Genomic DNA, 27,509 nt, shown 5'->3' with positions numbered 1-27,509 from the left:
AGTGTCTGGGGATGGCTACAGAGGGAAAAGCTATACAAGACATTTCTGGAATTGCATATACAGAGATTTCAATTTTATTCATACCTTTATTATTTACACAAGCTACCTCTATTAATCGCAAGAGACTGACCTTGACTCTCCTCCTAGTTTTAAATAAGGTTACTAACCCTCGCGCGCAGTAGAACAGAGTTAATACTGTTAGTGTCATAGGTGGCGTGAGCGTGCACGGCGGCAGTGGAACGCCAATGGTTCTACTTTGGAAAAGTATTCGTTCTCCTGCGCACGTGGTTCTCGGTCGCTGCACTTTCAGCTGGCGATGCCGTGTCCGTATAGAACCGTACCGGGAATGCCATCACAGACCAGAAAAATGCCCACACGTGCAGGTAAATAATAATAATAAAAAAAAAGGTCTTTTTATATATATATAAAAAAAAGCATTAATTCTGTTTATTGCACAAAGAAAGGAAGATTTCAACTAAACTAATACTGCAGGGTTATGTATCCCTTTCCTTTGTTCAAGCTGTTTAACAGGCAGGCTATGGGTTGTAATTTTGCTGTCTACTAGCCAATAAATTCCAGCTACAAGGTGCAGTAATTCCACACGCCTACACTACTCGGGATGCAGCATGCGAGCTTTCCTGGGAAACAAAGCCATTGCGTGCCCATCCCCTGCAGCTGGGAGGACCAGCAAACCCAGGGAGAACTTGCCAACTCAGTATTTCCTCATGTAGTAAACAAGGTGCATTTTCTATTTCAGCCTCCACCCCACAGGTACGGTACACGTTAAGATCAACCGACCTTGCCCCAGAAACGCCAAAGGCAAGGGGCAAGGATATTATTTGTTTTTGGGAGCAGCCCCCTTGGGAAGGGCGGCAGGACCACCCCAGCCCATACCCTCTTTGCGAAGGATTCCCCCTCCCTCCCGTTTTTTATTCTTCTCGATACGGTCGAATTAGAGATCCCAGAGTGAAACGATCAGAGCCACAATCCACAGCTCCTGAAGAAGAATGAATGACCTGTTTTCCCTCGAGTATGCTCTCACCAAGCATGTGACTTTAAAACAGCTGAAGAAACCTTATCTTTTTTAAAAAAAATATGTCTGTCCTAGTTAGCACTATTTAAAACTGTCATTGCCTTTACAACTAATTCAAAAAACCCAAATTTAATTAAAATGAATTGGCATTTTCCCCATGGACAGTCATTAGTTGTAATGACTTTGTTTCGGTATTACAATACGTAATCTCTGAGCAGTCTTCCATTTTACCAGAAGACTGTTAAAGAAAGGTTCAGGTTTCTTCAGACATTCAAATAGCTATTATGAAGCAAAATTACCAGAAAAGAGCTCGTTTACATAAGTAAGAGGTGAAGGGTACATAAGAGATAAATAGCTTATAACTTGGGGTATTTGCACTGCAGTGGAACAGTAGATAAACCCCCTTCGGTAAAACACGGAAGCTTTGCTCCTGTCAATGTAAACATTTGGAGTGTTGCAAGAAGCTAATACAGAGAGATGCTCTCGGCTTCTAAACACTTTCTAGCCTGGAGCCTCTGTTTCTCTTTCCTCTCCCACCGCACTGTAATTGGTGCCAATCGCTAAGTGATTGGGATAGTTACGTGGGGACCAAAGCCCACTCAGGACCATCAGTTAACGGGAAGAGTTTTTCCTTTACTGAGTAAAGACTGTCGTGATCAACTCCTAGCAACGCAGACGCCACCTGGAACACACAAGATGCTTTCCTTTGATTGGTATTTTGTGGGGGACTGGCAAAACTCCCTTTCAGTTCAAGGGCGTGGATTTTCTAATCTGATTTGCACAACTCCGTAATAAAAGCTGCAGCGGGGTAACAAGCATCAATGGGGTGTACCAGGGGGGATCTCTCTGGCCGCTATTCAAGGTGGAACATCTCCGAGGTCTCACCTCTATGAACAATCTTCTGGTTGCTATTACCTGTCCCACTCACGTTAGCCACAAAGAGCTACATCTGAAGAAGCCATCTGCAGAGTTAGGGGTTCCAAATTCTCCCACAATTAAAAATTTCTTCTGTGCTTCCTTTTCAAGTAGAGTCATCCAAGCCTTTATTTGGGTGCTCAGAGCTCGACTTGCAGAGCCTGTCCATGATCCCCTGCAGCATGGGTTGAACAATCCCCAGGAGAGGGCGCTGGGAAGAGTCTCCATCCCAGCAGGCTTCCATCAGCTGCCAGCATTCCTCATCGAACACTGGGAGCCGCTCCGGGCGAACCCCTGGAAAACAAAGAGGCACATGGTTACCATCAGTACACAAGAAATCGGAGAGAAACTGTTGGATTCTCATTGCTTTGTGCAGGTTGAAGTGACCAAAGTGGACTGTCTGGGGTCTAACGCTCTTGAGAAAAGCTCACATTTCAGCAATGCCACCAAGACATCATTGGGAGCACTGCTGAAGTCACCCAGGAAATCATGCACACTCCCAGAGGACGGCCAACGCCGTTACTGTCACCCGAGCCACAATTTGGGAGCAAAACGAGTACCCTCCCCTGTAACTCCACCGGACATCCACTCGTAACGGTGCCTTCGGGAGCAAGTTTAACACGAGGAGGAGCAGGGAGTGCAGCCTTCTGACCAAATCCAAGGCTCACTCATCTGAGTTAATCTTTTTCACATGAGAAGGGGAGAGATTATATGGCCAGGAACTAAGGACACAAAGCAGTAAAGCATTCTCCTACCATGACGCAGGACGAAGGATTAAACTACCACTAAATACAGTGCTACACTAAACCTACAGAGGTGTAAGAACAAGTTTATATTTGGGGAAAAAACATCAGTGTGTTTTACTCAGCATCCAGCCCATCAGTGACAGCTTCCCCAGCACCTGAATGTACAGATCTCCGCTGTCCCCAGAAATTGCAAGGGATTAAACATTCTTTAGGGGATCACGCCTGGCTGGTTCCGGGATCTGGTTTACATCACAAGTGTTGAGCTACTTCCCATGGTGTAAGCGGGTACTACCACAGCTCCTGTGACGCTGTGGCAAGCAGCTGGTTAACTGTAAGCTTTTTTCTATCCCTGCTAATTTTAGTTAGTTTTTCAGTAGAATGTGTCCAAGTTTAGCTAGATAAATGCGTCGCTTCATTGACAGTCTGAAGAGTAACAACTTGTATTTTTACCTTTCAGTTACAAGAGTGTAACAATGGATTTCCTCATCTCCTCTCAAATTCTACTCAAGCATAAAGTTATCAACCAATAGAGTTCAAATAAACCATTTATACCTCTTCTCACATTGTTCCAAAGGTGATCTTTGCTTGCACATCTCTCAAAAGCCTCTGGTAACTTCACGTGTCCCGAACAAATGTACCAAAACAGAATGCCAAATGCATAAACATCCACTGAGTTATCGTACTTTCCTGTGACAAAAACACATTTGATCAGCAGGGCAAACAACGTCTTGACCGCTGGAGACTGAGCAGCCTGAGAACTAATTTCAGTGCTCCGCTTCCTCAAATTCAAAGCACAACAACTTTGCCAGAAGGCAAGACTTGTACGAAGCCTCATAACATCAGGAGTCATTGCCAAAGGTGGAGGGATAAAAGTTAAGCCCTTCCAATTCTCGGAGGATTTATACACGTCACCTGTACCAGCAGCTCCCAAGCTGAGTTTCATGGGCCACTGTGGGTACTCAGGTGTCTTTTGGAGACAAACATCAACATCTAAGCTTATCAGGTCAGTCTGGCTCTGCTGCTAGTCCAGGACACTGGCGGGGCCAACATCAGCCTCTCAACCCAGACTCTGGCAATTACTCATTTCTAACAAGCTCATTGATTAAGAAAAGCAGAGTGAGTGCTCAAATAAGGAAGGCTACACCAACGCTCACCTACAAGACCAAGGTCTAGCCTGCCCAAACCACAACAGAGTCAGGAGTATTTCCTGTTACTGGGGAGAACCACCTGAATAATATTTTCTAAATTGAACACAAATAGGGTTGCTTCAATTTGATTGCAGTCTTGTCAAAGCAGGGACAGCATCCCAGGCAAACCGAAAGGTTTCTGCTAAGTGTGGTATGGACCTCTAAGTGCTACTGTAAGATGTTTACTCCGGGGAAAAAAAAAAAAAAGCTTAGAGAGCACATCTGCCGGAACCACAACACACAGTGAATTTGAACAAACAGATCAGTAACAGCTTGAAAATTCCTTACTTGGCATCTATACAAAGAACAGGGGATCCCTTCTGAAGTATTTGCCTACGAAAGCCAAATATTTCCAGCTTCCCAATAGTTAATAATTTAACCTTCCAATTGCAAAAGTATTAATCACTTCAAGCAAAGTTTATGAATCCCACAGGTCTCTTTCAAGTAAACAAAGATCTAAGATTGAGACTTAAAATACAGGAGAAAATATATACACTATGCATGGTAAGCAGGTAGTCTTTTATTTTTCCCTCATAAGCAAGTTGAGATATTAATTCAAAGTAATGGCCTTCAAAATCCAAGCCAGAGTGAGACAGTAGTGGATTCAATCAACAAGCCTACCTGTAAAGAGCTCAGGAGCCATATGAATGGGTGTGCCTACAATACTGCCAGACATCATGGCTTCTGGTTTGCAGAACCCCAAATCAGTGATTTTGGCTCGATTCTTTTTGTCAAGCTGTAGAAGAATTCACACACAGGCAGCTGATAACCATACTTCTCAGGTTTAGTATTGCATTTTAATATTAAGGTTTTTAACTCTGTTTATGCTCGAAGGGTTGGGCATTTGTTCTTAAGCTCCTCTGATTACTTGGCAGCTCTTGGACCTCGTTAAGCTCAGGAACAAGACATGCCTTCACTTGTCTGCTACACAGAGGGAGCGGTTTGGCTTTAATAGAACTGGGAACTGGAAGCCCTACTTGTAGCTCGAGCTCTTTCCCTTCCAGAGAAGTCACTCTACTGCTCGCTTTCCCCTGGGGCTTTCTGCCTGAAAAATGAGTTCAGGAAACCTCACTGCAAGGCTGGCTGTGGCTAATAATACAAGTTAAAAGATCCTGTAAGAAAACTATTACTTCACTGATAGCATATTTCTCCCTCCCACTAAAAAGGGCCTCGTAAGACTTCAGGATTAGCCAGATACAAAAAGTTCTCCTTACCAAGACATTTTTAAGCTTGATATCCCGGTGCACAAGTCCCTGACTGTGAAGATAACGGATTCCTTCAACGACATCCAAGGCAATCTGTAACCGTGTTTCTAATTCTAGTCCAGCCTGAAGAACAAACACACACAGATTTAATTCTTCCAAGTGGAAGTTCCTTTTGCTTACTTTTATTTGCCAAAATCACCAAAAACTAAGCAATTATAGCTTTGTTCTACAGATTAATAGATGTTTAGATGTGATTTTTTTTTAATGTATATATTAAAAAAAGCATATGGACATACACAGAGAGATTGTTACCTTTAGTCCTGTATAGAGGTCTCTGTGCAATCGCTCCATTATCAGTAAGACGGCAATGCTGGAGCCTCCTCCATAGCCATAATCTATCACAGAACCATGGAGATGTACGAGCCGCTCGTGTGTCTGCAGAGACCTAGAGGAAGTTCAGCACAAAAAGTGGGTCATTTTTGTACCCTCCCCTCCACCCCAGACCAAGCCTCACCTTGTGAAAGAAAAATACCCAAAAGCTGCAGCTTTAGCACAACAGCAAGATACCCATGTACCATGTGCCCTACAGTAAAAATTCACAGCACCCCACGGTTCCGAGGACCATAACAATATACAGCTGCCTGATCCAATTAAACTCAGAAAAGCCTATTAAAGGTTATAGTACCAAAGAAATACTGTATTATTTCAGCTGCCTGTAACTGCAGTACCCGCCTGCGGCTGTTTACTGAAAACGAGCTGTTTTCTGCAGTGCAGACCCATCATTTTCTTTTGTGAATTCAGACAGGCCAAAGACACACTGGGAAAGGAGGGATGATTCAACACCAAAAATCAGGGGAGAAGAACTGTTTGCTATCACACTCCGTTAACTCTAATTTACTCTGCAAAATAGCAAGCATTTGAATGGTGTAGACACTGTAAAATCAGATTGAGAGAGGAAGGAGCCTGTCTGCCTACCAGTCTATGCCTGTTACATTTTTGCAGTGGCACTGGGAAGTTGTCTCACCTTCCCTGGAAATGGAAGCTTAGCATTTCATGAGGTCAAGTCACTGCAGAGTAGAACTATAGCAAGCAAGGTCCTGCCTATGGAAATGCAAGGAGTATTTGTTTGCAGCAGTGAAGTACGGGAACAGCACTTACGATACACACCTCATATAGTGAAACTCAAGTGCAAGGTCATTCCAGTGCTTCTCATCCGGAGGAACAACAGATTTCAGTGCACACGGGAAGTGCCCTCCCCAGCTGTCACACAGATAGACCACCCCATACTGGCCTCGGCCCAGCTCACGGCCCAGCTTCGGTTTGCCTGTAAGGCACAACATCCACTTAGACATTAAAATACATTTATGTCTTCCCATACACTATGAGGCTGGCAGCCCAGAGCTTTTTACAGGCCAGCAGCTGCACGATTCAAGGTACTTGGTATGTGTCAGATGTAGGCTCACTGAAATAGTTGAGTGAAAAGCAAAACACCCCTCCTACTCCTTTACACCCACCGGCTGCTGCAGAAGAAGGGAGCAGAAGATAATACAGAGACCATCAAGCACAAAGCTCACCGTGTAACAGCACATCCTGGAGGGACCTGCTCTCCAGCGAGAGCCGGGCAAGCCGAGGAGCGTGATCCTTCCGCACCTTCAGCCACAGGTCTTCTGTTTTCTCCAGCCTGCCAGAATGGCCATCTTCCAACTATGAGAGATATCACACAAACACTATAATCCTGCCTGGTCTGAAGCCCGCATGTAATGAGATTGAGGGTCCTTGTGCAACTGAGTGGAGATCCTCCTTCAAGCAAGGGACCTTGTACCAGGACACTCACATCAGCTCTGCCACCTCTACCATCAGAACGGCAGCATTAACTGCACAAGCCACTCTTTTAGCCATCTCTGCAATTAAAAACCCTCTTTCCAATTAAAAACCTTCTTTCCACAAGTAGCAATGTACAAAACAAGACCTCCTTCGCAGCTCCACACACTCACCTGTCGCAGAGAAGCTGCAAAAGCCTCATGAGAGCTGTTTAGCCTGGTCCGGAACTGGCTGCAAATGCTCTTGGCCAACTTGGAGGCGCTGAGGCTCTCGATAGCGTCCTGAGCGACTTTCCTCTTCCAGTCGCTGGTGATGGCCGGGGGGCTGACCCACGTGATCCGCTGGATTATCTAGTAAAACAGCAAACAGAATTAAGGCCCTAGCACAAAAAAACCCCAAAGGGTCAGTCAATGTACTCAGACTACCGAGATTCCTTGTTGTAATAACGCAGAGTCATCTGCACATAGAATTGGGCTAAATAATTACCTTGCAGTAACTACTACAGTTTAGAAGTGTTGATCACAGTATTGTTGTGTACACGCACTGAATAAGAGATTTGATTTTCTGCATATCTGCCCAGTTCATTCCTACAAGCCAGCCGTCCTTTTACATCTGACCGAGACCACACATAGCCAGGCAGCCACCGCGGGGAAAACCACCCAGTCGCGGTGCAGCTTGTGGGCTGGAAGAACAGGCAGCGAAAGCAGCGACCCAGAGACTCGGGAATAGAGATGTTCCTGAACTGGTGAAAGCTCCAGCGAAGCAGCTTTTTGCTGGATGCACACGCTGTCAAGGTGCGGAAGTCCTGAGTCTTGCGCCACTTCCCTTAAATTGCTGGGTGATTAAGATGCCCTGCCCCACCCTTCGTTAGAAACCACAGAAATCCAGTTGCTGCACGCCCTGGCTGGATCCTCCTCCTCCTCTGGGGCGGAATGAGCATCTGAAGGTTTGGTACCACTCAGTCTGGACTGCATCTATTTGGGAAAAACTCATATTCCTCTCACCCATCCATACAAGGAATCTCAAGAGGGAGAAGGCAGTAAAAGTCATCAACAGCTCAGAGCAGGAACTTCAGAAAGATGAAAGCTTTAACAGACAAAAATTTAAAACAATGACCTGAGGAAATCTGGTCTGCTCTGGAGGGCGAAGAGTGAATTGACCTGAATCAAGATATACTGCAAAACAAACAAACAAAAAAACCCACAGGAAACCCCCAAACCCAAACAAACAATCAGTTACTCAAAACAAACAGCGAGAGTTTCAAAATGCTGATCATCATTCCCTGGCTGTTTCAGAACAGAAAGAAAACACTGAAGAGGTATCTGCTTTAAATTTAATATTAGATCCCCAAGAATAAGTCACACACACAGCGGGGAAGCAACAGCTTTCCAGTGCACGTGCCAAGAATCAAAATTGAGAGGGTAGCTGTGAATATTCACATTATTCTTTGCTCCCAAAACATTTCACTGTACAGTGACAGGTACTAGAAATAATTGATAAAGATGCCCATACCTGTTTGATCTGTTCCCACAGCATCCTGGTTACTGTTGAGCCAGAGTGGAAAGTGACTTCAACGTGATAGGCTGCGTTCAGTATCTGGAAAGCAGGGGAAAGATGAAAATATGGGAAACTTTGCAAGCTATAGTCAGTATAAAAATTTCTAGACCCTCCGAAAACAAAAAAATTGACACTATATGGGATACTCCACGATTCACTCGGTTCAATTCAATTATTGTATTAAGCTCATAGGTGTACGAAGGCTGTAATTTGCTTACTATATACAGATTTAGGAAAGGGAAGAACTAGGCCTTTAAGAGACTGTTCCCCAGGTTTAGCACCTCCCTTAATGCCACCAGACCCACACACACTCCAGGAGCTGTGTTCCTCTAATTTCACGGAGCATCTCAAGTCTCCTCCCACCTTTGCTGGATCAGGATAAAGACAATTATTAAGAATATTCTAGACAGGTGTTTAAGCCACCATACCTGTTTGAGATAATTGCTGGTGATGTGTACAGAAACATCCTTTGACTTCTCCAAACTCCTTGCAGGATGTACCGAAACCTCCCAAGACTCCTCCAGGCTCTTCAGACATCTCTCCAGAGTCCCTACAAAGCTCTCTCGCAGATAGTCCACTGAACTAATTAACTTGTTGGCAACGGCTTGGTTTAATCGAGAAATAATCAGTTCCTGAATTTGCTTAATACAACACTTTATGTCCTTGGAACTAACAGGTTCCCCATTCTCAGGAATGATGATATCTGCACAAAAGAAAAGAAAGAGGCATCTTTTATACTCTACATATCACTGTGTAAGGATGGCTACCGAGAGCTGCTTTGAGAGTTTTGCCGAGAAGAAAGCAGAGTCCCAGTCCCACAGCTTCTGCTCCAAATGCTCCTTTGCCACTTTGCTCCTTCAGGGGTTCATTTCTTTAGACCCAGATGATAGAAACACTGTTGGCTTCAGTTTATAAATCATCCCAAAAAAACCCCACAACTCATGAGCAACAGAAGGACACGTATATTGGCTATTACAAAGGATTAAATCTTTGCTGGTTCTGCCAGTTTTACATGAGGTTCCAAACCCAATCCTACAGATCCTGAGTAATTTGATATTCTGTAATAGAAAGTACTAAAGCATTGGAGTAGCTTCAGGAATGCTCACCTGGTTACTCCAGTTTCACGGAAGCTAAAAAAATCCCATCTGACAGAGGTGGAAAATATTCTGATATTTGCTTCCATTCACTGGTGTTCAAATTCACAGGATGCTCAGCTCTAACACCTGACAGACTCTGTTCAAACATCCTGTAGCTACTATGGGTTTACAGTGGTACAGTGACAACAAGTCAACTATCATTCCAAAAATTACCGGGCAGAAGCACAAAGCTGTCTTTCTATCTGAAGAAGAGCAGCTCAGGAAATTCTTCCAGGTCCCGCTGCAATCAGTAAGCGCTGCTGGATCTTGAATGTTATGAAGAAAGTGATATAACAGCCACACCACTTACATGGAGTTTTTTTTCCTGGTACCTCGAAGAGGTTGATTACCACTTGGTATTTTTAAATAAACACTGAGCAATCGCTGCTCAGGCGCTGTAACCCCTCCGAGCAGCACTACAGTACTGCCAGGAGCTGAAGACCTCGTCTCTGGATTTTGGCCAACAACAGCCTGGCCTCCTTAAAAACAAATCCAGTGATCGGCAGATGGCATTAGCTCCTTAAAATAACATCTTCCTCCTTTTAGGGTATTACTTCACACACTGATAGCCAACAAGATGATACACTCTAAGTGATATTTGTTGTCCATATAAACACAGACACACATTTACTCCCAGTGCTTTAGGTTGTGCTGCCCCTAAACATACTCCTGCTCGTACAGACTCCTCAACTCGGGCACAAGAGCGCTCCAATCTAAGGAGTGGGACAGACAGAATACAGGAATTACCTGTCCTCATACTGGAGCAATAGCAGCCCAAAACTGGTACAATCAACACACTCACCATACCCTTGGTGTATGCTAGTTTTTGTGGGGTTTTGTAGCACAAAATAGGTTAATGTTGCAATTAAAACAAGCTCTTTATGAGGATGACATTTTGCATGGGCACTACACAACAAGAAACAGGAAAGATCTTATGCATTTCCCACCTGCAGAAGCAAAAAGATCCCAATCCTAACCTGAAGGATTAAACATAATCCATCATTTCTCCTCTTCCTCCCAGGAGGGAACACTCCAATTTGAAACTGGGAGGAAGTCAGTCAAGACAAACCAAATTATCTCGAGTTTTAGCCTCTCTCATGCCTCAGAATAGCACTCAATTCACACAAAATACTTTCTTTTAAACCAACAGCCTAGAGTTATTTCCAATGCTATTTTAAATAGAAAAATCTTTGCCCATCAGCCCAGTGAACTGCATTTCCTTAGAAAAAGAAAGGATCGTTACGGTAAACCTCTGCTTAGCAAGCAGAACAGAGCTGTGGAACATCAACCTACAGATCCTCCCTTTGATGTTTACGACAGACCACGTTTTCCAGCAGACAGAACGTGGACAGCCTCTCACCCTTCGCAGTTTACACACCGCTCTGTATACTTCCAGCTCCTGAATTCCCGGAAGTTCTGGGACTAGAAGATGTAGTGAGAATTCTCACATTTCCCCAAAATCACACACTAAACGCCAAGCGTAGGCCTCAATATGCTGTGTTGATTTTTTTTATTCCAAAACGAAAACCTTACCTACCCAGAAGAATTTAATTTTAGGAGATTCTATACCCAAAATCCTTACGCAAACCTCTCTCGGACAAAGAAATCAAGCAGAAAGTACAAATCAAGCCTTCGCTGCTAAAACTCAAACCAGCTTTTTTCCTTAGGATAGATTTATTCCCAAGTCTCAACACATCCACTGAGGCAAAGTTGAGAGTTATTTTCTTCTTCAGTAGAATAGGGAATTAAAGCAGAGAAATGAAATACCCTAACCCAGAACTGTGCAGCAAGCTCTGGGGGAAAAAAGTCTGATTTGTAAGAAACCAAGACTTAATATATTCAGGCCTCTCAGTTAAGGACAGTGCTTTTTACCCAGGAGGTACTACAGAAAAAGTCTTTTGTGTATTAGTTATGAATTTTCTTGCAAAGTCACTTGTCTAGAGTGCCGTTCACCTGCCCCTTAGAGAGAGCAAATATTACTCTGCCACTCCCCGTTAAAGCCCCGAACCAATTTGTCCCCATTGCTCTCCTGCCAGTTACCTTTGAATTCCATATTAGCAGCATCCTCCAAGAGCTCCTCTTTCATATTGCTCAGAGTCTCTACGATCATGTCCTTCATCTCCTCTTGTTTGCGGTTGGCAATGTTCATCAGAGACTCATAGAGCTCGTTCTCCTTCTTGCGGGTGTACTCCAGCCTCTTGGGGGTGATCTGCAGGTCCCGCTGCATGTCGAAAGCCTGGTTGATGAAGATGTTGAGGCAGCGGCAGTGCACCTCATTTAAACTGGTAGCCGCTTCCACGAGATGCTTCTGAAGCACCTGCCTGGAGAAAGTGCTCAGGAGACGGAGCTTCTCAAACTGTTCCACCAACATGCTCTGGGCATCCGCATCAGGCCCAGGCACCCCACAGCTGCAGTGGTTGGTGCTCAGGTACTCCAAGTCCATCAGCTGGCAGTAAAGGGAGGACTTTTCATTACCAGCTTTTTTGGGAGAGATCAGGTCAGCCCCCGACTCCGGCACTTTGAAGAAGAAAATGGGCAAAGAGAACTTCTCTTTGATTTCGCGCAGTTCGTTCTCATCCGACGAAGAAAGTTCAGCCTCGCTGATGGCAAAGATGACGACAGGCAGGACTTGATTCACGTACTCTCCCAAGGTGGCTTCAGCAGACTGGAATCCACGACACGGTGCTACCACAACGTCCACTTCCTAGCAAGGGAGGAAGTAAAAGAAATAGGTTTGTACAGATGCCTTTAAGATCTGATACATGTCAAAAAGCACCGTAATTCATTCACAAGGAGCTAAACCAGAAACATTCAAACTCTTTAGGACAGTTCCGAGTCTCGCCTACAGCATCACATTTTAGTACGTAGCCTCCCTGCAAGGCCAACAACAGCCCTCTCCCAGGGAGGGAGCCAGACGTGGATTAGCACCCACTGACTCCAAAACTCTTATTTTTGTACCAAGTACCAGCTTTAAGATTTAGCCAAGTTCAGAACAAAACTTAGAACATGCTTTCCAGGTAAGGGCTATCGCAGAACAGCTGTTATTCTTTAGCTTAGAGCTGCCCCATTTTGCAGCCACCTCTCCCGTTGATGTTTCCCAGATCTGCAGCTCATTGAGGAGATATTCAGGCTGTCAGTTTGCGGCGTAGCTTCCATGGGTAGGAAGCGTTACACCAGCCACCACCGCCAAAACAAAGGCAGCACAATAACCGATTCCAAAAAGTGTTCACAGCCAAAGGAGAGATGAGGAAGAAGAGATGGTTGTGACAAGCTTAGTTATGACTTTCTTCAAATCCAACCAAAAGCTAAGAGATGTATTTTATTTACTTATTTTCTTTCTCGGTAGTTTCACTGCTTTAGTCATACACTCCTGCTGACTTCACTTCTTACTAACCCTACTAAAAAGGGCCAGTTCTGCAACCTGCTTCCTTCCCTTCCAAGGAATCACAGAATCACATGGGGTTGGAAGGGACCTCTGGAGATCATCTAGTCCAACCCTCTGCCAGAGCAGGTCCACCCAGAGCGGGTTGCACAGGAACTTGATCAGGTGGGTTTTGAATGTCTCCAGAGATGGAGACTCCACCACCTCTCTGGGCAGCCTCTTCCAGTGCTCTGCCACCCTCAAAGTAAAGAAGTTCCTCCTCATGTTTAGGTGGAACTTCTTATATTCAAGTTTGTGCCCATTCCCTCTTGTCCTGTCCCTGGGCACCACTGAAAAAAGACTGGCCCCATCCTCCTGACACCCCCCCTTTAAGTATTTATAGGCGTTGATCAGATCCCCCCTCAGCCTTCTCTTCTCCAGACTAAGAAGACCCAAGTCCCTCAGCCTCTCCCCATAAGAGAGATGCTCCAGGCCCCTCATCATCTTTGTAGCCCTCTGCTGTACCCTCTCCAGCAGTTCCCTGTCCTTCTTGAACTGGGGAGTCCAGAACTGGACACAGTACTCCAGATGGGGCCTCACCAGGGTAGAGTAGAGGGGCAGGATAACCTCTGTCAACCTGCTGGTCGAGAAGGAAACAAGATTCATCTTTGGATATGTGAGAACAGTGTTATGATTGCATAAATCACTCTACTAAAATAAGGAATGAAAATGTCAAAGGCTTTGAAGTAAAGACAGAATTCAAGTGCCATCTTCCCAACTCATAATGGGGTGATAATTAAGAATTCTTCAAGCATTTTTCTCCACCAGAAAATTGAAAGATGTGACCAGGTCTCCTGCCTGCTCTCAGAACCCACAGTCGGTGCTGCCTCAGGACTCCTGGGGGCTGGACCCAAACCTGTCTGAAGCGCAGGAGGTGGAGCAGAAGGGGATGTGCAGTGCTGCAATACTCACCAGGACGCATGACTCAACACCAGCGACTGTAAACAAAGGAGGAAGCCAGTGCTGTCTCTAGGAGACAGGGAGAAAACCAACACAGACAACCCAATACAGCGGCAGCAACTGGTCCTTCTGTTTCCGTAGAGGCCTCTCAGGCTTTTCCAAAGAGCATTAGCAACATTTCTTGCCTTTTTTTTCCCCCTCATGTCCTACAGTAGTCTAAACACTGCCTATACAGCTTCATACTATACGGGATCAAGTCTTCCTATATGGGGAATACCTATGACTCACACTGGATTCCTGAAATTTTTAAGCTGGTTCTCACAAGGTCACACCGCTATAAACACACTTGAACGCTTCTGACAGAGCTGTAAGCATGAAATGGCTGTCAAGTAACTTCATTCATATTTTCCTTAACTAAAAGGCCCTTTTTAAAATACCAAAGCCTCCCACTTAGCAATCTGAACATCAGGTATGCCAATATCAGAGTTACAGCTCTTCCACTTAAATATGATGCAGAGGTGCTGTCAACAGCACTGCAGAAAAGACAGTTTAAAGAGAAAACCAGACAGACATGCTCTGTACCCATCTATGGATCCAGACCTGCATCCCAGAGCCCAGAACAAAAATGAAAATCAAGGATCAAGTAGGTCTTGACGAGTGGAGTCTCACTAAATGCATCCAGGGTCCATCAAAGCGTGCCGTTTTACTAAGTCAACAGATAATTCCTCATTTCCAAATCAGTTAAAATAGAATTTATTTGCTACATCCCAAGAGGGCCTTGTCCTATTTTGCTAGGCTTCGGGCAGTTTAATCACTGTTTGCTTAGTTAACTGAGGTGCTGAGAAGCTAACCCAATTTAGTCAGATTTTTACCCGAACCCCTACCAAGCAGATTATGATTGAGGGTCCAGTTCAGTCTTTTTCTAAGCCAATTTGAGTGTTCTGCCTTCCAAGAATAGTCCATGAATCACTGAAGTCTGACAATTACTGCATTTATTACATGTCATCTAATTTCATTGCCTCCCTATTAATTTGAGTTACTTATATACCCCTAGATTCTACTTAGATTTTTGTTTTAAATATGCACACACGCTTCCCTTCAATTTTTCTGAAATCTTGCCAGCTTATTCTATTTCCATGGGGTTCTGAGTCAGAAGTTCGGTAAATCCAATCTAGAGAAAATCCCAGGTAAGAAAAACAGAACTACACCTCTGGTCTCCAGCAAATCATAATTGCTTTGATTTTGTGCCACGACCCTGAACCCCACTCAATCGGGGAATTTGTTTTACCTTTGCTGGAAGGGCCAACCCAAGAAAGCTCATGAGGGGTACACACTCATGGAACAGCCTGAGAAGAAATGCTCTTTTTCTGACCATGAACTCTTCCCCTGCAAAAGATACATCACTAAGCCAGCAAATCTAGAAACAGAGAACAGATTTCACAGAGATGGAAAAATAACTTTATGGTGCTGGCATTTTCAGTATCTTCTACACTCGGTTATGCCAGAGTAAAGGGACAGAGGAAGAACTTCAGGTGTTTGATGCTGGTACACGGCAGGAGCATCTCAGCACACCCCAAAGTGAACTGATGCTACGTGGAAGGAAGAGTGTCCCGGCTAACATGAAAGCCTTTCAGTTTCCTGTATTAACACCAGAACCAAATACATTAAAAATACTCCCAAGGGGGAGATCAGGGCACGTTCTGCCAAGTTTTAAGCAGGATGTACATTAAAATAACCACCCAATAGGTACTTAACCACATTCTTTGCTACTTGTAATAACTACTAATTCATATGACCTGAATCACTGCTATATAGTACCTGAAGAAACACAACAACAAAGCCAAACTCATTCAATTCTTCTGGTAGAGCTCATAGAACCATCTTGTGTTTCTTCATTCATTTTCCAGCTTTGTCAGAGCAGCTGAATATTTTTTCTTTCCCAACGAGCCCTGGCTAAAACTTTTCAGCACAAGACTCAGTGTCCCATGAAGCACAAAGCAAGACAAAGGCATGAAAAAAGGGAGCTTTGAGCCCCATTACCCTCCTCCCATTCAGCTGCACCATCCAGACGAAAACCAATACTTCAGAGAAGTCTGTTCTGGCTTCCAGGCACAACCGATAAGATTTAGGGAAAGAGCCAACTGTTTACTCCCACTATAAATCTAATAATCTGTCTGGCTACATGGATTATTCCCCATGACCCAGATGCATTCCTGTGCAGAGTGATCCCCAAGGAACAGAGCAGCTTTGCCGAAGTTTTTCCTTCCCTGATATTTTACGTTTAAAAATAACTAAGTTGACATACCTATTAGCACAAGGTAGTGTTCTCACTGCAGCCGACCCATGCTCATGAAAGTTTTGGCTCCCTCCTCACCCTTTTTCCCTTAAAAGAAGTTTTGATTAAAGCATCCTTCAGTAACCCAGAAAAGCAAGAACAGTCCCATCCTGGGTATCAGACTAAAGAAAAAACATCTCAGGTTGCTCCACTGGCAGTTCAGTACTAAGAAGTTGTATATTCTACACTTGTATTGAATTTTTCTCCAAGTAAAAAAAAAAAGTAGTTTAGTAAATATCTGGATACTGTTAACTTACAAATAACTTAGCCTTTCTTTACTGAAATAATGGCTGATGAGTTTGGATTTAGCAAACAAACATCTGCAGCACGAAGCATGATTCAGCATTAGGTGCCTGCACAAAACAGCAGCCTGTAATCTCGGTGCCCCAGCCACCCTCTGCAATTAAGGCTCTTGGTAAGAGATACTTCAGCCTGAAAAGCTGCCCAGCATTCCCCAGGTCCTGAAGTCACCCACAGCTCCTCTGAGGGCAACCTACCGGGAGACAAGCTGCCCTCACTATGGGAAACGGATGTGACTTCAAACAGAAATCCTCACATGGAATTGTCATCTCCCATAACTCTTCAAGTCCACAATAAGGACCCGCAAATGTTTCTTCAGATGCTAGTAGGATGTTTGAGTATCTACAACGTAAGGTTATAATGAAACACAGTATTACTAATAAACACTCTGCTGCTGGGAGGAAAAAAAACAGATGAAAATACAGGGATTCTAGGATTCCTAGAAATGGGATTGATTTCCCTCCCCTTCTGCCCAAAAGGTGCTGAGCTCCTCCAAATTATTTGGTTCCTGGGCAAAATTTAAATCCTTAAGATCCATACTGGCTATCATGCTATTACCAAGCATGCTATTGTTATTAGACTACCAGTTTTGTTTTACAAGTTAAGAAAAAGCAGAAGTTCTTTCAGAGTAGTTCTGCAGACACGCAGTTTTGGATAGCGTCCAAAAAACCTCATCCATTACCGCTCCAGACAGATATTCCACGAGATACAGAAGCAGTGTCCGTGACCGGCAGATATTTACTTTAAAAACTTCGTTGTCTTGGTGTATGCTGAGCAGAAATGGAGAAAACACATTAGCTAGAAAGGTGGAAAACCCCACAAGTCTCTCAATGGGAGGTCAGACTCCTGTAGCTTCACAGGAAGCTGTCCTTACCCCAATTACCTGCTAAAATGCATTATGTTCTCCTATCAGCCTTAAAAAAAATATAATTTATTCCTCCTTTAGCCCCTTGAATTCATGTAAGGAATCCTTTGACTCCATCTGAATCTAGCTGTGATTCACCCTCCCTCTCCTTCTACTGGAAGAGCTTTTTATTTCACCAACCCTTTTCAAATTAATCTGAGTGGCTGTTTTCATCTAAGTGTCCTAAATATAACCAAAGCCAGACAGAGAGATCTTTGTCACTCACATGAGAAATCTGAAAGAGGGTTGTAAACTGCAGTGTGCCTAAACTGGCCCATATAAAAATGTAACCAAGTAAAATAAATGTAAAGCTAAATACTCTTTTATGCAGAAGCAAGGCAGGATTTTTTCAGGCAGAAGATCCAGAACAGGCATTTCCTTTGCAGCACCAGCAGCTGATTCTGGTGCTCTTTGGGAAAGGAGCTGATGCCTCACATACAGCTCACACAAACATGGCCCTTCTGTTCTCTCTCGGTGGGTACTGGAAGCCATAAATGCACTACAACATGGCATCGACTCTGCTGATCTCATTAGGGTGGGCTTCTGTTTAGCTCCAGACTGGGTTTGTAAAATGGATTTCAAACTGATGAAGCCAGACTGGGCCTTCTATTACTATTTACAATCCTGTCTGAATTCATATATCCAGAAAAAAAATTACCTTACTACTTTACTGTTCAACTATGAAGCTCATACTCTTACTCATAAGACAGCAGATCATATTCTTTGCACTTAAGCAATTTAAATTTAAGAATTAATTATCTATTCTAGATATTCAACTGCCAAACACAATGCTCCAGAAGTATTATACTGCAATCACAAAGGCTCAACAAAAGATGGGAGATGCAATGAACGCTTATGGAAGCTAAAAAAAGCTATAAAATACAACCCTCACCTTTAAAGATATTTGCTAAACACCGAACTGCAACACTCCCAGGACAGGAACACAATTTATGGACAAGTAAAAGGAAAGCCCAAGCAAGGTACTAACAGCGTTAGATGAAGCACCGAGGAGAGACTCCCACCTTCTTGTTCTTAACACCATCAATGTCCATTGACACCACAGAAATGTGAAAAGCCACCCTCTCAAATGAAGTCAGGTCATTTTATCAGATGTTGGAATTAAGAAGCTCTGAATGACCTTGAAACTGGAATAAGATTTTAGAAGACACTTGGAGTTCCATTGGAGCTGGCTTCTGAGATGGGTGGAAACCTTACAGAGGAATGATAACGCTTCAGTCAACACTGAAACAAAAGCACATGAGCATAGACAATGATGTCCAATTAAAACCCTAACACCAGACTTCCAGCTTCTCTTTAATTAAAGAAATTCCTATGTTTGAGAGTTTAAACCATTAGCTTTATTAGAATAAATGTTAGATCTTCAGTTCACTACAAGGATGGTATATGGACCACGTTACCTTTAGTAGCGAGTATGGCAGCATGACCTCCAGCTCCGCTATCCGGTGAGCAGGATCTTCGCTGTCCCCATGGATTTCTAAGTCCTCCTCCGGTATCGTGTCCCAGTGCCCTCGGTGGGCTGCCATCATGTGAACCAGTTCATACTGCTCAGGCAGCGCGAGGCTAATCCGCGTTTGTGTCCCATGCGTGAAACGGATCCGTCGCCTCTTACAGTTCTCCTCATTGCTGATTTTGGTGGTGGGGAGCAGCTTCTCGCCCAGCAGGATGTTCAGTAACTGGCATTTGGCATTACAGTTCTGGCCCAGAATCAGAAGGCAGGGGTGCCAGCTCACAGTCCGCTGGAGATGCTCTTCCTCATGGCGAGGGAAGGAAATGAAATTTTGCCCTAAAATTGAGGACAGACTGCATGAGAACAGGTTGGCTGAACAACAAGTCCCATAATCTCTAAACCAGCTGAACGCAAAAGTTCAGACACCGCTGCCCCACAGCCCACCAAGAAACCCACACAACACCAAGAATTTGCTTAAGTATCCCGAAATGAGTGTCAGCAATTCAGCATTTCTGCTGCACCAACACAGAGGGCCACGGTGGGTTGATTATGACAAAGCCATTGGGACAATTTGTTACTGTTCTCCCCACCTATCTCACTAGTTAGTGGAAGACTAATGGTAGGCCCTAAAAATCAAGAAGAAACAGTGGTCAAGGTTGAAACAACCAAAGGGCTAATTTTGCCTTGGGTTGGAACAGTATTTCACCCTGCTCCAGAGTTCAAGGAGGCCAATGGGTCACTCTTCCCAAGTTCTGATGGCTTGGCTGTACAGAATGTTCCTATCACTTATCAGAAATAACTTCAATCAACTATGAATCGGTGACAGTTCCACCCACACACTTAAAAATGTAAAATACTTTGCATCTACCAAATCCCCAGAGCATTACTGCGCAAGCTCGTTGACCAAACTCTAGGATCGTTGGCATTAAAAACGGCAAAATCTCCTTTTAGCCTCAAGGAAAGGCATTCTTGCAAAATTGCTTCTCTACATGAAGCAGACGACAAGACAAAGTCTGCAGAGACATGGTACCAGAACGAATCACCTCTGCCAGCAATTCTCTGGGACGAAATACAATCACAGCATCTAAAGAAACTGTCATGCTTTCACCAGCCTGGATAGAGATGAGCCCAAAGGAAGACACTCTTCACCAGCAGCCAGAAGGTCCCTAGCACAGTCTAAAATACAATAAGAAATGGCTTCACTCCTTTGATGGCACTAAGAGTACACATCTCTCCTAACCTATGTAAGTCGAACTAAATAGGCACAGTTTGCCATATATTCTTACTAATTTTAAGAACAACATTTAAGCTGCAAAAGGAAAGAGTAGCTACTCTTTGGAGTAGCAGGACTCCCCGTAATCACTCTCCTTACCCACCTTCCATCTGAAGCATCAGTTGTACCATCCCACTAACCAGGCCTTTCGAATTCTCAGTCCATGATGCTGCAACTCCTTGCTTTACTACATTAATTCAGTCTAGGTACTGAATTTAGCTTCTGTATTCTTTTACAAGTCCTAAATACAGCTTTTCCCACGCTCAGTCATCTAAGCTGATGTCTAAGGAGCTTCGTGTTACCTTATGCATAGCAACAGAATAATTCTGGTAGTACAAAAAAAAATAAAATAAATGGATACAAACAAATTCCCCATCTGCTGCACTTCAGCACAAGCCCCACGAGTACAAAACAGCTAGTGTTCCACCACAGCCAGGGAGCCAGCCCGTATTCCAAGATTCCCAAGGCAGATGGCACCCAAGAATGAAATGGCAAATGGAGACACCAGTCCCAAAAAGAGCTGCCAAATCCAAAAGCTATAAACTGGTACGATTGCCCTGATATCAGGCAAACTGACAAGAATGACAGTTTACAGATAGACTCAAACACAATGCAGCAGAAAAACACCAGCAGGGATTTTGTAGGGGAAGGTCCTGTTTCACCAGGGCTATTCAAATTCTTTTAATGAGTCATATTCTGGCATCCAAAATTGTTTCAGCATCTCAAGCCACAGGAAAACAAGATACTCTCATATACCAAGATATTCCTCAACACTACTAAGCAAATTAAAGATAACATATAACAGCTATTCCAGTCCTCATTCTGATAGCATTCTATCCCTCTATTTTAATTAGCATCAAGCAAATTGGGAGCAGCACCACGTCATGTCTCAGGCCTAGTTTAAGGCTTCTTTAACATCTTGCCTAAGATCTACCTTTCCTTCAAATCTGCAGGCTGGAAATAGGGCTGCTGGAGGAGCTCTATCAGAGGGGTCCTTCCATCTCACACAACATTAGGTGGAACCCCTCTCGGTGCCTCCCCAAGCCCCTCTCCTGCCCCTCTGCCCCACACAGCTCCAGATGCTGACCCACATAAACCCACAGTTTGGAAAAGGTTAAGGGAGACATCACTTCTTGAAGTGTGACTCTTCGTAACTGTTTCTTAAATAAGCCTTTCAAGATCCACAACCATAGCAGAGCAGCCACATCAAGCAACTGAAGGGCAGAAGCTGGCTAGCAGCTCACAAAAGATAAAAATCAGCAAAACCCCACAAATAGCACATTTAAGCCTTCATCTACGAGATAAAGAATTTCTTTGATCTGGGGGCATCTATTGAAACTTCGACTGGAATTCAGGCTCGCTTTTCAGCTACCGAGCATGAAAAAAGCAATTCAGAAGGCATTGTACGGGCTAAGCAGCCTCCTCTGCACAGGCTTTTGAAAAGAAAAGAAGCGGCAGATTGCACCCTCTCCTCGTTCTGGGCAGCCTCTGTATTTACGGGTACTCAATGCCAGCACAAAATGATTGAAATACAGCAGCTTAGCCGAAATTACCGAAGCACAGAATGGATATATAAACGCTACACCTTTAAAACACCTCTCGTCTTTTCACGCACACAGCCTCCCTGTGATCAGCATTTATTTAACAAGGTTACTACAAGCAGTATCAGTAACGAATCCATTACATTTAACATCATGTCACACTGATATTCTAAGTATGTGAAGTACAAACCTGGAACCAGCACCAAAAGTAAGATTCAGCCGTACCACAACTAACCCAGTGCACCATCGAGGCACCCAAGCCCTGACAGTGGTTCCAACCCCAAACATATTTATCACGGAGTATCTTACAGCGACCTCGAGGTCTCAAAAACCTGACGCAAGTTGCAAAGCGATGGAGCTATTGCTCATATTTTGATTGCAGAAAGAATATTGCTATTTCTGCACATCAGAATAAGACACAGGGTAAAAAACACTCCTACAGTACTTCACCGGTGATGCCACTAATCTGAACATGAAGAATTCCAGTTGGGAGGAACATAACTTCCCGTGGTACCTAACAAAAGGCAGACTTAGAATTTGTGTGTTGAAGAGACGCCGCGATATCCCCGTATCTGTGTGAGCAGCTCCTGTTTGTGACAGGAATTTTGCCAAAGATTTTAGCTGGTGCTACATACTGTATCCATATACTGTATTATTTGGAGACATGTGATAACCACTTCAAAAAAATGGCTGCAGGGGGAGTCCTTAAGCGCGTGCATCCTATTAAGGTCCTGATGATGAAAGGAGGCCTGTCCAAGAACAAGGACGTCTCTCACCAAGACTCATCTCAAAATTCAGTCAAACACTTGGCAGAAAAATCTTAGGTTGAATTTATGGTATCTATAGAACCCTAAGCACTTACTCATCACCTTTTCAAAGAATCTTACGTTGAAATTATGGAACCTATAGAAGCTCTAAGCATTTACTCATCCCCTTTTCAAGGAATCTTAGGTTGAATTTATGGAATCTATAGAAGCCCTAAGGATTTACACACTCCCTTTTCAAGGAAGGCCAACTACACTGCCAGTCTCATCTTACTATTCTATTTCCAATAATACCAGACAACGGTGCCTAAATAAGGCCAGACCCTCATACTTCTTACTGCAAATACCAATACCTTTTTAGAAACCCTTATACTTCTGCGGTGCTGGAGATGACTTTCAACATGCTTTGACTACAAGACTTATGATTAACATACTCAATTATATAAACCGAGTTTTAGTTCCGCCCCATCACCCATCTCTGAGCACGGTGGTGTTAATTCCAGGAGAACACATGCGACTAATCAATATCCCAACATAAGCAGCTCCTACAGGAGCAGCCGTTCTAAATTAGCAGCCTCCATGGTCTGCAGAAGCAAGCTTCATCTCTAGCCTGTTAGCAAGAGCCTCCTCCCATCTATTTGAGGAGTTATTTCACAAGTACCCTCCCGACCACCTCTTCACACATTATCTAGTCTTAAAACCCATTTTCTTCTGTTGACATACCCAACAGCACAATAGGAGTCCCAACCTTCTGAGGATCCCAGCAACACAGGCAGAGCAGTCACATTTTAACCAAGATCCAGACCCTCGGTCAATACACATCAGGAGGAAAACTCTTCCAAACCCTCTGGTTAATGCATTCACCCCCTATAAAATACATTTCTGTGTGAGTCATTAGGCTGCCAAGCCTAGGGCTTTCCCCCAGCCCACACTCATTAAGATAACACCACAGCCACTGACCAAAACTCTGGAGAACTGTGGATATCTGTACAACATGCACTGCTCGGCTCAGAGAAACTTCCACATTACGGCAAAAGAAAGATCAAAAAACTTCAGGTTCCTACATCAAAAAGTTCAAATTATTTCAAGCACAGAATGAAGAAAACAACTACAATTAGTAGAAACCAGGGTTTCCAGGTTTTTTTTCTTAGCATCTTTACATATTTTAGTAAAATCTGCTGCTGCTGAGTCCCTAATTAAGATTTTCTTTTTACAGAAAGTCAGTCCAAAACACACCAGCTAACAGCACCGAGAAGAAAAAGCTGTCAGACCTGTGGAGGCTAAAGCTACAGGATTGTCAGAGTACTTTAACAAATCATTCTTAAAAGCCTATTCATGACAAAGCAGACCTAGAGAACAGACAATATTTTGTTGATTGCTTCAGAAATGCAGACAGAGCAAACAAGACTTTCTCCCATCCCTCATAAACAGTAGCTGGAAGGCAATTATTTTTTTCCCTTGAAGTTATTTTACTTCTTTTACTCTGAGGAGCCCTGGTGCTAAGGCCACAGAGGCAACGTTTGGTTAATGATGAGCCTTTAGTGACAAATATTGCCTGTCATCCTCCTAAGGAGAGGAGGGTGGGAGGTAAAAGCAAGTTCACAATTTGCTTTTACCCAACCCAGACCGTCCCACCTTACCTGAAACCTCAGTGGCTTCTGCTCAGCTGAGCAGATACTCAAAGGTCTGGTTTTGGAGAGAGTAACCCAGGCTTTAGGTTGCTTGAGTTGTGTTGATTCAGAGGGCAGTTACCCTTCTATGCTGTTATACCCGCTTCACAGGTGTTTCGAAACCAAACCCCTCCACATTTATTTTGTTTCCAAGACATCGAAATTTACTTTCACAGTTTATTTTTCCACTTCAACTGTAGGCAGTAAGTGTCCTGGCCATTTCACTTCCAATTCCTTTGTATTTCACAAAACATTAGCCTTCATGCCTGGACACACTGCAGAGCTCTGCAGAACTGTTCAGTCAAAATTCCTCTCGCTTTGACACCACCCGTAGGGCAGATTCTAAGGAAAAGTGGTTCTGAAGTCAGTGACAACCGTGCTCCTTAAACCCTCTAACACTTCAGGTAGTCTCCCTGTGTTGGATGGGGGAAAAAGCTTTGTTACCAGCCCCTAAGTTTCAGTGAGTACTGAAAATGTCCAATTCAACTAAAATTTTACAGAAACAGGAAGCTCTGTCCAAATGTGATTATTCAGACCAAGGTAATAAGCAATACCAAGGCCCTGGGATTTGGGCAAAGGCTTGTATCTTCTCATACCTTAAAAAAATTAATTATCATTGGTTCACAGTTATTTTGCAGTTGACTCATTTAAGAAAACTGCCAGCCTCCAGTATTTTACCAAGTCCTGCTCTCCATCCTCTCCCCTCAAAACTGCCACCACATCCCATCTTCTAACAGGGAGCAGGGATTATGAACTTGCTCTGTGCCCCACCTGGACCATGTCACCAATTCACCGGCTTGAAAACTACCGATTTCAGTTTTATTTTTAAGAAGAGTAAATGTTATACAACCTCTGGAGTCTGAACTGACACTGTTATTACCGTTTGCATGACCAAGCTCCAAAGCAGTCAGCCTTTCCCTCGAGCCCTGGTACTTCAGGGCCAGTCGGTAACACATTAAAGTCAAACTCGGTCCCCCATCTACAAAGCCCTACAAGCAGATTTTCCAAAAAAATGCAATTGCAATTTGATTCACAATGTTTTACAAGAAGTAACCAAACAGAAGAGCAGCTCCAGAGGAGCGCTACCATTCAACCAGCATTGAGACCCACAGAAAATGAGTGAAACCAAGTAGTACCTCTTTCTGTGGCTTCCAAGAAGTACGAAAACAGAGACAGCACATTTTTACAAAGCTATTCGCTTCTACTCTGACAGTTTACGTGGAACACTACTTTATTTACAACTGACAAAAGAGCTCAACACCACTTCAATTTTCAAATCAGGATTGTAATAAGCATAAGACAAGCATGGACAAGTATCTTGGACGAGTAGCCAACAGAGATGACTCATGAGCCATTTGGAAATGAATAAAGAAGATCTTTATATATATTTAATGTCACGCTCAAGTCTTCTCACAAGACAGTCTTATGGAAAGACGAAGTTCTGCACAAGGGCTCCCACCAGCAGCGATGTTTGTCAACAAGTGACAGATGAGGAGAAAGCAGATGAATGAAGCTGGGCACTATTCCCACAAAAAAACCCACACCAAACCCACAAGCCACCCACTCCCAGGTGCTACATCTTCCTAACCCCCACCCTGCAGCTCCCAGCCCCCCCAAAGAAGGGGAGCTGCGGGTTGAGGGTTAGGAAGATGGAGAGAAGGGAAGGGGGTTAGGTGGGGGTTAGGAAGATGGGCAGAGGGGACCATCTCCTCAACAGCCCCCATCACCCCCCGGCCTGCTCACTTCACCCCACAAAGCCTCTTACACCTTCAAGACACTGTAGGGGGGGCTGGAAGCTACAGGGGACATGGCAAGGGGGCTAGGGAGAGGGGCAGAGGGCAAAGGGACTAGGTGGGGGTCAGGAAAATGGGGAAAGGGGTCGGGAAGATGGGGACAGGGGCCCATCTCCCCAACAGCCCCCTCACCCCCAGGCCTGCTCACTTCACCCCATAAAGCCTCTCACCCTCCCCAGCTCTCCACATGCGCCCACAGCTCATCTACCCGCCCCCCCAACCATTACAGACCCTACAGCCCCCCAGCAGCACCCTTTGCTCCCCACAGCCCACCCACCGCCTCCCATCTGCACCCCAACCCTCACAACCGCCCCCTCACCCCGGTTGTCCCCCACAGCCCGCCTCCATTCCTCCACACACACCCCCAAACACAGGCCTCTCCGCCCGCCGCGGGCCCTGCCCGACTTCCCCCGTCCCTCTCTCACCGGGGCCGTCCCGGGGGGCCCCGTCGCCAGCCCCGGTGGGGGGACCCTCGCCGGCCGCCGCCGCGGTGAAGGGATGGCCCTGGGAGTACTTGACGTCGCGGAAGAACTTCTTCGTCTCGCGCAGGTTGTGCTGCAACCGCGCCAGGTGCCGGTTGTAGTGGCCGAAGGAGCGGCACAGCTCGCGGATCACCCCGCCGGGACCCCGCCACGACGGGCCCCCTTCGCCCTCCATGTCCTCCGGGTCCGTTCCGCTATCCCCTCCCCACCGCGGGGCACCCTCGGCCCCTGCCAGGCTTTACCGCTCCCGGGCCTCTCCGCCCTCCCGGATGGAAACGGGGCGCGCCCCCGGCGGCCGGGTTTTCCTCGTTTTCTCTTCCCCCCCCCCTCCCCTCCCGCCTCCCCTACCCCCGCCGCCGCCGCCGCCGCCTTCCTCCCGAGGGGCAGCGCCTCAGCGAACCGCGCTGCGTGCGGCGCGGAACCTTTATCGGGGCGCCGCGGGGCAAAGGGGGAGGAGGCCGGGCGGACCCCGGGAGCGAGGCATGCCGGGAGTTGTAGTTCTCCCGGAGTAACGGCGGCTGCGCGCCGCGCAGGGCACGCCGGGAATTGTAGTCCCGCCAAGGCTCCCCCGGGGACACGCCCGCACCGGGACGGCTCCGCTGCGCGGTCCGCGCACCGCGGGGCTGCGGCGGGCTCCACCGCGGGGGGGGGGGAGAGGGGAGGGAGAACATAAAAAAAATAAAAATGAATTAGAGTTAAAAATATATAGATTTTTAAAAGTGGAAAGCGAAGGCAAAGCGGCGGCGCCGGGGCAGGGCGGGGCAGGGCGGCGGCGCGGTGCGGTGCGGCTCCCTCTCCGCGCTGCGCGGAGCGGCGCGGCCGGGGGCGGTGGGCCCGGCCGCCCCGCGCGCCGCGGCAGCTCCGCCAATCGCCGCCGCCCGCCCCGCCCACCGCCCGCCGCCATTGGTCGGCGCGGCCGCCACTCAGGCCCCGGCGGCGGCGGCGGCGGCGGCGGGGATGCCGGTGCCGATGCCGGCGGGCGCGGAGCCGCCGCCGCGGCGCGGAGCCGCCGCCCGGCCCGGGCACGGCGGGGCAGGCGCGGGCGGGGCTGGGGCACG

At 45.6% G+C, this 27,509-nt stretch overlaps 1 protein-coding gene across 2 annotated transcripts; it reads right to left on the bottom strand.

Annotated features, from left to right (window-relative positions):
- Positions 1-53: 53 nt before the first annotated feature.
- On the bottom strand, positions 54-26,638 carry DSTYK (dual serine/threonine and tyrosine protein kinase). 2 transcript variants are annotated; one of them, XM_074163385.1, is made up of 14 exons: positions 26,395-26,626; positions 22,646-22,654; positions 18,879-19,264; positions 11,641-12,304; positions 8,893-9,167; positions 8,420-8,503; positions 7,081-7,257; positions 6,661-6,790; positions 6,254-6,410; positions 5,399-5,531; positions 5,096-5,209; positions 4,503-4,617; positions 3,247-3,381; positions 54-2,242 (listed from the first exon to the last, which is right to left on the bottom strand). In XM_074163385.1, the coding sequence occupies exons 1-14, from the start codon at positions 26,624-26,626 to the stop codon at positions 2,055-2,057; spliced, it is 2,799 nt and encodes a 932-aa protein (XP_074019486.1). In that variant the 3' UTR covers positions 54-2,054. The 2 variants fall into 2 exon arrangements, with proteins under 2 accessions (XP_074019486.1, XP_074019487.1); XM_074163386.1 differs by lacking the exon at positions 22,646-22,654 and having other exon boundaries at positions 26,395-26,638.
- Positions 26,639-27,509: the final 871 nt, after the last annotated feature.

The sequence above is a fragment of the Numenius arquata genome, chromosome 24, assembly GCF_964106895.1.
Source record: "Numenius arquata chromosome 24, bNumArq3.hap1.1, whole genome shotgun sequence".
NCBI lineage: Eukaryota > Metazoa > Chordata > Aves > Charadriiformes > Scolopacidae > Numenius > Numenius arquata.
Note: the sequence above shows the minus strand (reverse complement) of the source record. Positions and strands in the feature narration are given on the sequence as shown.

Bases quoted from the DNA above. Each gene is read 5' to 3' on its own strand.
- DSTYK (XM_074163385.1), bottom strand. From the start codon at position 26,626: ATGGAGGGCGAAGGGGGCCCGTCGTGGCGGGGTCCCGGCGGGGTGATC. The intron at 8,504-8,892 runs GTATGGTGGCTT...CCTGCTTTCCAG, and splicing joins CCAGCAATTATCTCAAACAG to ATACTGAACGCAGCCTATCA. The intron at 6,791-7,080 runs GTGAGTGTGTGG...TATCTCTCATAG, and splicing joins TTGCAGCTTCTCTGCGACAG to TTGGAAGATGGCCATTCTGG.